Genomic DNA, 10,335 nt, shown 5'->3' on the forward strand with positions numbered 1-10,335 from the left:
GGGTCGAGAGAAATCAAATCTAATCGAAAGGTATGATGTTACAGCAGGGATATTTTGTCATCTTATCTAAGATGGAAACCAAATCATGAAAAAAGGCTTTAACAAGTATAGTGGTGTGTCTAATTTAAATGAGAGAAGTTTCCAAAGTATATACATATAAATAGATACAATATATATGATTTCATATCACATGGGAGACTTATGAAGTAAGAGACAAATGAATACATGGGGAAGTATACCTGACAAAAGCAGGCATTCAAAGTAAAGCTAAAAGTTTGGTGCTAAGGGACATACCCACTTCTCTTCTTTTATCAACCTTTCAACAAAACCACCAAATCATCATCACAAATTAAGCATACAACTCCTAATAAGTTCATTGACTTCATCTCTTAACAACATAAGTAATATTCTAGAACATATCAATGTGAGAATGACAAAGAAGCCAATACAAAGTTCTCAAATCCCAACTACTACTCACCCACCTAAGTGTAAGATAATAACAAATACCTAAAGGTGTGTGTGTGTGTGTGTGTGTGTTTACTAATCAAACAAAGGATATTATAGAGAGAAAACAGTACTCACACGTGTAGGAGGATGAATGATAGTACAAAGACGACCCACATGAGAAAATCCAAAGGTGAGACCCTAAAAGAAAACAAAGCTTTGGAGGCATTAACGATGTGTACAATTCTAATACATCCTAATACATCTCCACTCGTGAGACCCACACTGAGTATTATTATTTGTACTATGAGAGGATCAAAAAAATATCATAAAGGCCAAAAACTGATTTACACTTAAATGCTCGAAGAGGGGTCAAAGTCTCTTACAACCATCACCGTTTTTAATGTTATATGGATTCATTTTCTTGATCTTTTTTTTTTGCTTAGCTGTATGTAACCAAGATAGATTCCAATCACTGTAAAAAAAAAAAAAAAAAAAGAGAATGCCTTAAGGTGAAACCATCATATCATACATTAGAAACAATACAGATCGTTTTTTATAGTTCTTTACTATTTTCACCACAGTTGATACTTATCTCTGCTTTGTCATGTTCCTCAAGAATAGAAGTAAATGCACAAAACAAATAACCTTCAATGCAAAAGAAAACAACTATTATATGGGATAGAGAGAGAGAGGAGAGAGGAACAACAAAAGGCTGCAACACTTTTTATGACCAAGACAGGACTGGGAGGGAAGAAGAGTATTAAAGGAATGAGGAAGAGGAACAGCTCCTAACCTAATTAAGAAAATGGGTTTCCAACATATTCCTTCTTGTTTGTTGAGTGGGTCTTATCTCATTTCCACCTCAAAAGCTGGTCTTTTATAGTTGTGAGATTGATTACACCCCAGTGAAAGAAAAAGAGAGAGAGAGAGAGAGAGAGAGAGATAGGGAAGTAAAAACTAGTAAATGTTTTGTGTAGCTATCCTCTTCCTCGCTCCTCCTATCATATGGCTATCATCAATAAAAAGAAAATTATAAAGAAACAAAAAAGACAAGTGTGTTAACCAATAAGCATTGCTTACACATCACTTATGAGCAAAACAGATAAACTTTGGTTTGGTGGGTATATTGATGTTTTCTGTCTCCCTCAACGTTCTGTGGTGTGGTTCGAACCGTGTTTTGGGAACTCTAATTATGCTATGCTCAATTCCCTATAAAAAAAAAAAGAGAAGGTAAAAGAGAATTTATATATAGGTGTGCTTTAAATTTTATTATAGAAGTGTACTATTTTTATTTGAAGAAGAGCGCTAATTAACCAAACCTTTCTTTCTCTCCTTTCATATATATCTGAAATGGCTTGTCTTGTAGTACTTCAATTGTGCGAAAACAATGGTGCTAAGATTGCCATGTGGTGATACTCACTCCCGGTATTCAATTATATGAGTGTGATTCCATAGGCTCCGGCTTTTCCTGATACTCAAACACAAGAAAGGAAAATATAAAATCAGACAAAAGAGGACAAGCTATTTATTGATGGTGTGAAGAGCAAAAGCCAAACACAGCGAGCGAGAGAGAAAGAGAGAGAGAGAGAGAGAAAGAGAGAGAGATACACACAAACAAGCTGCTATATCAGAAAAGCTGAGTGAGAGGTACGTAAACGTTAAGAGAAAGCTAAGTTAAGTTAGCCATGGAGTCTCCAAGAATCCATGGAGGTGCTGAGGAGAAGAGTAGCTGTGAATCAGGATGGACTATGTACATAGAAGACACCTTCCATGGAAACCATCACTCTGAAGTTGTCTATGATGATGATGATGATGATGATGATTTCCATGTTAAAGAGGTTGAAGATGATGATGATGATGATGATGATGGTGATGATAGTAGAAACAATGAGAGCGATGACTCAATGACTTCTGATGCATCCTCATGGCCTAGCACTCATCAGCCTCCAAGAAACACCAAGAATCATGTAGCTGCAAAGAATAGTAATACCAAACAAGTCAACCATCAGACAGAGAACAACAGAGTTCGTTCCAGATTCAGCGACCAAGGAGAGGAATCTGAGCTCAATGCTAGAACAAGAACAACTCAAGCTAGTCGTGTTAAAAGTAGAAGCAAGGTGAGCAAAACCAAATAAGTCAATCTCTCATACTGGTTTTTTTTTTTTTTTGTAATTTCTTTAAGCTATCTCCAATGTTCTCTTCTGCTAAAAACTTATGCAGTTGATACGCAATTCAGACTATTATGTAGTTGTCTCTACCCTCTTCATTTTGAGATGTATGTGTCATTTGCATTGCTTTCTTGAAAAACAGGATTATGTTTTTTGTTTAATGCAAACTCCGTTCATGTTTTCCGTTTGGAGCTATGCTAATAATATCTACCTTTTACACATATACTCCGTTCTAACACAAAACGGGAACATATGTTATTTCTAATCTAACCTCTTCAAGAAAGGAGCAATCAAGAAGGTAATGCCAGGAAGTTAAAAAAAAAAATCAATAATCCATAGCCATTGAAAAGCAAACGTGTTAACAAATTTTACTCATATCAATTAATTTCGTAAAAAATCAGATCCAAACGATTTGAGTTTTGGTATAAAACAAAGAGGCTGATGACAAAACAGGAGTTTCTAAGGTTACCAGATTGTTCCCATAGGTGTGGCCCCAAAGTAGTATAGCTAACACACCAAAGCTTTGCCTCTTAACAAAGACTCCTGCTGCTTTCAATGCCTTCACATGATTCTTTTTTTTTTGTAAAGAAAGAACAAATTTCAATCATTCAAGATATGTCATTATCAAAACACTTTCACAAAACTTTCATAAATTACTATTTTCACAACAGCAAAAAAATAGTTAAAAGATGATTCTAATTAACCTGATTGTGATATTAGTTCTTCTCCACTTTTATTTCAATCACATATATACAATAGCTTCTGTCTATTCACAACAGTAAATAGAAAGAAGTTAAGGGTTTTCAAAAGTCAAAGATATGGTAATTTTCAATCAATAATACAGTTTTAAGAGTGTTGGAAAATGACTGAAAATTAAGTTTAAGCTTATTATTGAGGTTATAATGAAATTTGTGGAACAGAAAACAACAAAAGAGTTTTAGCTGGCAGCTTGCTAAGAGAGGACCGTCCTCACGTAGATGTGATTCTCAAGTCACTTTCCACATTGTAATCTCAAATCAACCATGCACGTGCATAAGCAATAAACAGGTAGATGATAATGAAATAAGGGTCGTCCAATCTAATTCTATGACCCACAAAATGTGAGAGAGAATGTGACTTTTGTAAAATTGCACAACACTTTGGACCTGGTCTACCAATTTTCAACTCCACGATTACCAAACCGAGCAAGGTGAAGAACCAAGCGTTTCGGTCAAACAACTAGCCTGCACATGTTCGATTTAATAATTCGATAATGACATCCGAGGGAAAGTTTTACAAGAGAAACAATACTATCTTGAAACACAAAAGCAACCACCATTAATAAAACAACACCTATCCTTAAATTTACCATCAAAAACATTGTATCTTTAAAAAACTGTTACAATGGATTAATTAGAAACTACAATTCCATAACTATAAGAGGAGAGTTATGAGTTGAAGCCAAAAGTTATGGAAAGGCACTAAACTATTAGTAATATATGGCGCTTGTTGAACAGCAGCTGTAGTCGCGGAATAAGGCCATCTTCAACCCTAAACTCTTAAAAAGAGTATACAATAATATTTTATCATAAATTATAGTTAAATAAAAGGGAGAGAGAAAAAAAGAAAAGTGAAAGAAAAAGAGATGAATGCCGAGAGAGGAGAGAGAGAGAGAGAAAAATATTTCTTTTTGCCCCAACCAATAATATTTTGCCACGTCCTTTTAGAACCCACTCCTTAAACTCCTCCAGCAAGGGGCGTTCTTTATCATTTACTTACAATTGAATTTATTTTAAATCAGTATAAACTCTAATTTTGGGTTAAGAATCTCCCTTTGGAGATGGTCTAAGAAACAAAGAGAAAGCTCGAGTCTTTTGAGAACAGAGTGGCAAGTTGCATGAAGTGTCTACCGGCTGCGCAAGTAAACAAGTTACGCGAAGAAGAAAGCAAGTTGACGATGCAAGTAAAGAAGCAAGTCATGCATGAATGTACGTATGCTCATATAAATTTAAGTGTATGAATAGATGTATGCATATATGTATCGATGTATATGTATCAATGTATGCAACTATGCACACAAGAATGTAGGATCGGTAGTTTTGAAGTCGTGGTTTGGTTGTTATGTTCAAGGTCCGGTTCAATTTGAAATAAACAATAATTTACTTTACATACAATACAATGACATTTCGGTCCTATTACGTAATACTCGTTTCTTTCTTTTGTGGGTAAATCGGAATACAAAAACATATCATACTTTAAAGATGGTAGTAAGAAACTTAAATTTATTAACATTGATTTGTATGTCTTTCTTTCGCGTAACTAGAAGATTATTAATTTTTTTTTTTATATATTAAAAATATTGAACTGCAAATATTTGAATGTTTGTATATAAAGCTAATGAAAAGTGAATGGGATTAATTTTACCACAAGAGTCTCTAAACTCTTCAAACTCGCTTTTTCTTATAATTTTAAGGAACAAATATATGGGTAGAGAGGGGATATCAAATAAAATTATGTACCGATCCAATCTTATATTCTCACTATATGATATTGTCATAATATTTTCAAAATATTTAAAATATGCATATAGTTTTAGAATAGAATAATTTTAATGAAAACATAAGAGAAATTACCTCCGATGCCACAATTTAAAATTTTTTTCCAAATTTTTTTGATAAATATACCAAAATTTTTTTTCAAAAATACCATAAACATAAAAAAAAATTTATGTTTGGGTTGACTATTTATATTTAGGGTATAGTTTTTGCGGGAAAAGTTTAGGCATTAGGATTTAAAAATAAGTTTTGAATATTTAAAAAATTAGTTTTAGTTTTTTGGCTTTTTGGAAAATAAAAATTATAATGGTATTTGTGGAAAAATACACATTTTAGTGGTATTTAAGAAAATTACTCAAAACATAATTGTAATTAAAGAAATTCTCTAAAATACCACACTCGAAGTCTTTTTTTTTTCCAAAACTACCACAACATAAAAATTATTTTTTAAGGGTCTGAAGTTTAGTTTTTGGGTTTAGCTTGACTATTATAGTTAGTATATAGTTTAAGGGGGTAGGGTAAAGTGTTTAGGATTTAGTTTTAAATGTAAAAATTTAGTTTTAGTTTTGTGGTATTATTGGAAAATTTATCTATTTAATGGTATTATTGGTAAATAAAGTTTGTAATGGTATTTTGGAAAAAGATCATTTTAATGATATGTATGAGAATTATCCTAATAAGGAAAAACTCATAAATACCACTAATTTGAGTTTTTTTTTGGTTTTCCAAAAATATCATTAATAGTTTTATTTTCTAAAAATATCGTTAAAATTTTATTTTTTTTCCAAAAATATCATATAACTAAAACTAAAATTTTCCAATCAATACTAAACCGTAAATCCTAAACACCCATATCCCTAAAAACTATACCCTAAATCTTAAATAATTGATCCAAACCTAAAAATTAATTACACTTTGGAAAAATATTTATGTTTGTGATTTTTGGAAAAATAAACTTAGTGTGGTATTTTTGGAAACACCAAAACTTAAAGAGAAATTCCCTTAGATAGGTTAATTTTTTTTTTTTTAAATACCATCATTTGTTTTTTTTCCAAAAATACCACAAAAAGTTTTATTTTTCCAAAAATATCACAAACTTAAAAAGTTGAATTTTGAAGATGTAGAATTTTTTTTATAAGTTTGGGTTGACTAGTTACATTTAGGGTATAGTTTTAGGGTAAGCTGTAGTGTTTAGGATTTAGAAATTAGTTTTGAAGGTGAAAATTTTAAGTTTTAGGTTTGTGTTATTTTTGGAAAAAATTATAATTTAATGTTTTGGTGGTATTTAAGAGAATTCCCCTATAAAGGTGATATTTTAAAAAAATTCTCTTAAACTTAACAAATAATGGAACAGTAGTGAAATAATGTAAGAAAGCAATGACGAATGAAAAGGGGCGGATCAAAGAATCAAAGAGGCAAAAATTTAAGCAATATTTGGATAATTTTTTTTTGATTAAATATTTGGATAAAATGAGCAAGCAATGATCAAACAAACAAAGAATATAGCAAATAAACAAGAGAAACATGTTGAAAGATGTAAGCAAACAACAAGAAGGAAGTAAGCAGAATATTCAAAGAATCAAAGGAGGCAAGCAATACATAAAAGCAAAAATAAAAAAAATCAACGCCAAACAAAAATGACACAAGCACACATCATCAAGTAATCAATGAGCAACAAAGCAAGCACAAGAAACAGAGAAGAAAGCAAGTGAACACGTTGACAATGGAAGTAAATAAACAAACAATGTATGTATGCATCAAGAAAGAAAATATGCATGAATGGATGTGTGAATGTATGCACATGTGAATGTATGCATGCATGTCTATATGTATGAATGTATGCAGACATGGGTGGATGTATGCATGTATGCACGTGAATGTATGTATGCATGTATGAATGTATGTATGCATGTATGAATGTATGCAGACATGGAATGTTGTCTAGTGGCAATTGGTGATTGCCGAGGAATTCAGTTGATGCGCCGCCATCTATGATCTCTACATCTCCTACGTGCCAAAGCTAACAACCTCTGGCAAAACCGATACACTAAGTTAATTAGGACAGTTCGGATCTCAAAATAGAATTCTGAAACATGCTTTCCTACCGCTTGTCTCCTCTGTGCCACATATTTAGAGGTTTGAACAACATTCTTCTTCACACACGATTTTTAGTCTCCTGCAAGCTATTTTAAAGATAATAATGTTACTTGGGTAAAAACTCCCTTTAGGAACTCTAAACTCAATATTATTCTTATTCTTTTTCTATAAAAAAACACTCATTTTTATTTGCAAGTCGACTCTTTAAACCACGGTCTAGAAATCGTGGAGAGAATTGATTTACCTTGTAAGTTGTATCTCTATCAAATTATGAACCATAGCAGCTCAGATGGTTTGTATTGGCTATGAAATTTGCTCCTGCATAAGAAAACAAAATAGAAAAGTTGAAATACTGAATATAAGAAAAATGTCGAATACATACTGGACACTTGAATCACCCTATCAACACTTGCTCCAGTTCATGGCTTCTTTCTGTAACTTCAACCAATCTCCAGTTCATGGCTTCTTTCTGTAACTTCAACCAATAAGTACATTTTTGGATATAAAACACTGATATTTCAAAATTGCATAAACTAATAGTTCTATGTATTAGAAGAGATTTTTTAAAACCAAGAAGATGATAACTCACAATATAGGCTTAGCATGGTTCATGGCCATGTTGTTGATCTTTGGTATCTAGAGATGCTTTGGCAGCTTACATGATCTAAAAATGAAATTAGAAACTCATCAATATTTTTTCTTGTTTAGCTCATTTGGCCTCACTACATGTTATTCAATAGTATGTAGGCTATAATACCTTATTTGATTTGAAATGGTGGCTTTGGCTGTAAACAAGTGGTCACTAGTTTATTCAGTTTTAGTGTCCCCACTAGATTTGTAGATACTAATACAAGCACAAATATAGATACCAAATATGAATTATCAGATTCATGTAGATTGGAATCTATTCTATAGGAAATCGAAAAGTCATAACAGAAAGAATGATTAGTATCTACCTGTACTCCCCGATGGATTAGAGTTTGATACTCTTTTGCGCATACGCTCTTCTTCTGGAAATTTTCAAAATGACCTCAGAATCAATCATCATCACAGTTTGGACATACATAAACCTAGTATTAAAAGGCACATGCATATAATAAGTCAGTAAGAAGTTGTGATATAAAAATACTAGGATGGTTATATATGTTATAGATGCAAAGTTACTTACAGAATACTAATTAATGGATATGTACGTGGAATAATCTTTGGAGATGGCATAGATAGTTTGTCAATACTAATTTTCTCCTTCTTCCTCTACAATTTTCAATACTCAGGTTCATTCTACTTCACAGTCCTGAAAAAGTTAGTTATAGCAATGATGCTTTGAAGTTACACTTAAAAGCTTTGTAGTTGCCTCACCTGCCTCATACCCGAAAAGCACATCCATCAATCTACTTTTGCTACTGCAATGGAAAAGTGCACACTGGTTTTGTAGAGAGTTTGCGGTAGTTTCACCTGATCCATCAATTAAAATGTAAGGTAGTTTATTGAAAGGAAACTTACGGGACAGAAGACGAATAACCGATGTAAAGAAAAGGGTACCAGTTAGAGACACGACACGATGTCTAGACAAAAACTTGTTTAGAGTATGCATTTCTCTGGCATATTCAAACAACATCTTTTTTTCCTCGGACATTCTGAAATTAAAGGTAGGAATCTGACACCTGCAGTTTGGCAAAGTGTAAGCCTCAGTTCAATCAAGAAAATGCAATGACAGGGAGGATTGTCTTGACTACAGTATAGTTTTCTTACCAAATTGACTTGAGAAGGGGACTTGGACCAACTTTGTAAGTCTATTTCAAGTGTCATTCTTGTATGTGTTCAAGAAATCATATGCTAAGGCAACAAAAAATCAGCCAGGAAGAGTCATAAATCTCATGTGCATATTAAGCATTGTTATAGATACATGTTGAGAAGTTGAGCAACCTGCAACGATCTCATTATCTTCCCTCGGGATTTCCTTTCTGATAACCCTTGAAAATCTCATCATTGATCTCTCTAGAGGTATTTCTCCAGAGACGTAACCCTTGAACATATCCAAGCTCTGGTTCTGATACAACCATTAAGCTGGCTGACTACAAGAACGTTCCTCAAAAGATAAAATTTAAGCAGGTCAATATATCAACAAACTTGGGATATGCATACAGAGGAACACAAGCAAATTACATTAAGCTAACACTCTATTGCTATAAACATAAATAACACTCATTATCCCTCTTGAACGTTTTTAACTTGACATGTTAAACATCTATGATATTGAAAAGTCAATACCTTTCTTAAACTTGAGGTGGTTGTTCGAATGAGAAAGGCAAAACATCATTTAGATTTGAGGCAATCCCTGGAACAAGATACGTAGTGAAATCTGCCTTAGGTGTTGTACCCTGAAACATGAACTCAAAAAAGCTAAGAAAAAGATACACATACTTCAGAGTGGAAACAAACAAAATCCAACCACAGAACTCACCAACACATTTTTAGCTAAAATATGCAATAGGTCAAACCATCGGAGAAGTTAGCAAGTAGAACTAGTGAGCAGATTCCGTGATACAGCTAGAGAAAACATAAGAGATAAGTTCCAGTGAACAGAATATAAAACATACCAAATCAGGAGACAAACCTTCTTTTGCAAAAATAACCTTTAATATCTTTGATGTATTCAGAGCATTTGGTAGTCCTACCATCAACCTGCAGAAGATACCACAAACTTTTCACGACATGTAAATTTGACAGAAAGCTCAGTCTAACAAGGAAGCTATTTATAAATTACATACGAGGCAACCTTTTAATGATAGCCTCATCATGGTCAAAAGGTTTGTTTGTGGTTGCAAGAACCATGAAATATATCATGAACTCATTTTCCATCTTTTGCATGGCCTGATGTATGAAGGCAGAAAGAAAAAAAAAACAAGGAAGGGAGGAAGCAAACAAGCAATGAATGACAAGCAAACAAGCAAACAAGCAAACAAGCAAACAAGCAATGTATGAAGGCAGACAAAAAAACAAGTAAACAAATTTATATGAAGGCAGAAATAAACAAGGAAGGGAGGATGCAAGCAAGCAAGCAAGTAAACAAGTAAAAAAAAAGTATG

The 10,335-nt window shown here is 32.9% G+C and overlaps 1 protein-coding gene and 2 long non-coding RNA genes across 12 annotated transcripts; 1 reads left to right on the forward strand and 2 right to left on the reverse strand.

Moving 5' to 3' along the window:
- Positions 1 to 200: 200 nt before the first annotated feature.
- On the reverse strand, positions 201 to 928 carry LOC111831843. Its single transcript, XR_002834932.1, has 3 exons — positions 796 to 928; positions 583 to 645; positions 201 to 316 (listed from the first exon to the last, which is right to left on the reverse strand). It is a non-coding gene; the product is annotated as an uncharacterized LOC111831843 (long non-coding RNA).
- An 843-nt stretch (positions 929 to 1,771) lies between these two features.
- LOC17894838 (uncharacterized SDCCAG3 family protein) lies at positions 1,772 to 2,713 on the forward strand. The gene has a single exon (XM_006300932.2). The coding sequence runs from the start codon at positions 2,133 to 2,135 to the stop codon at positions 2,580 to 2,582; it is 450 nt and encodes a 149-aa protein (XP_006300994.1). The 5' UTR covers positions 1,772 to 2,132; the 3' UTR covers positions 2,583 to 2,713.
- Positions 2,714 to 7,009: 4,296 nt separating this feature from the next.
- LOC111831983 lies at positions 7,010 to 10,329 on the reverse strand. 10 transcript variants are annotated; one of them, XR_002835071.1, is made up of 16 exons: positions 10,026 to 10,329; positions 9,883 to 9,931; positions 9,711 to 9,796; positions 9,518 to 9,627; positions 9,173 to 9,321; positions 8,999 to 9,082; positions 8,789 to 8,910; positions 8,606 to 8,701; positions 8,415 to 8,540; positions 8,203 to 8,316; positions 8,004 to 8,090; positions 7,836 to 7,910; positions 7,645 to 7,715; positions 7,491 to 7,564; positions 7,255 to 7,332; positions 7,010 to 7,179 (listed from the first exon to the last, which is right to left on the reverse strand). It is a non-coding gene; the product is annotated as an uncharacterized LOC111831983 (long non-coding RNA). The 10 variants fall into 10 exon arrangements; XR_002835077.1 differs by having other exon boundaries at positions 8,415 to 8,500; positions 9,864 to 9,931; XR_002835072.1 differs by having other exon boundaries at positions 8,415 to 8,527; positions 9,864 to 9,931.
- Between the last annotated feature and the right edge of the window lie 6 nt (positions 10,330 to 10,335).

Source organism: Capsella rubella, unplaced genomic scaffold (genome assembly GCF_000375325.1).
Source record: "Capsella rubella cultivar Monte Gargano unplaced genomic scaffold, Caprub1_0 scaffold_2, whole genome shotgun sequence".
Lineage (NCBI taxonomy): Eukaryota > Viridiplantae > Streptophyta > Magnoliopsida > Brassicales > Brassicaceae > Capsella > Capsella rubella.

Bases quoted from the DNA above. Each gene is read 5' to 3' on its own strand.
- LOC17894838 (XM_006300932.2), top strand. From the start codon at position 2,133: ATGGAGTCTCCAAGAATCCATGGAGGTGCTGAGGAGAAGAGTAGCTGT.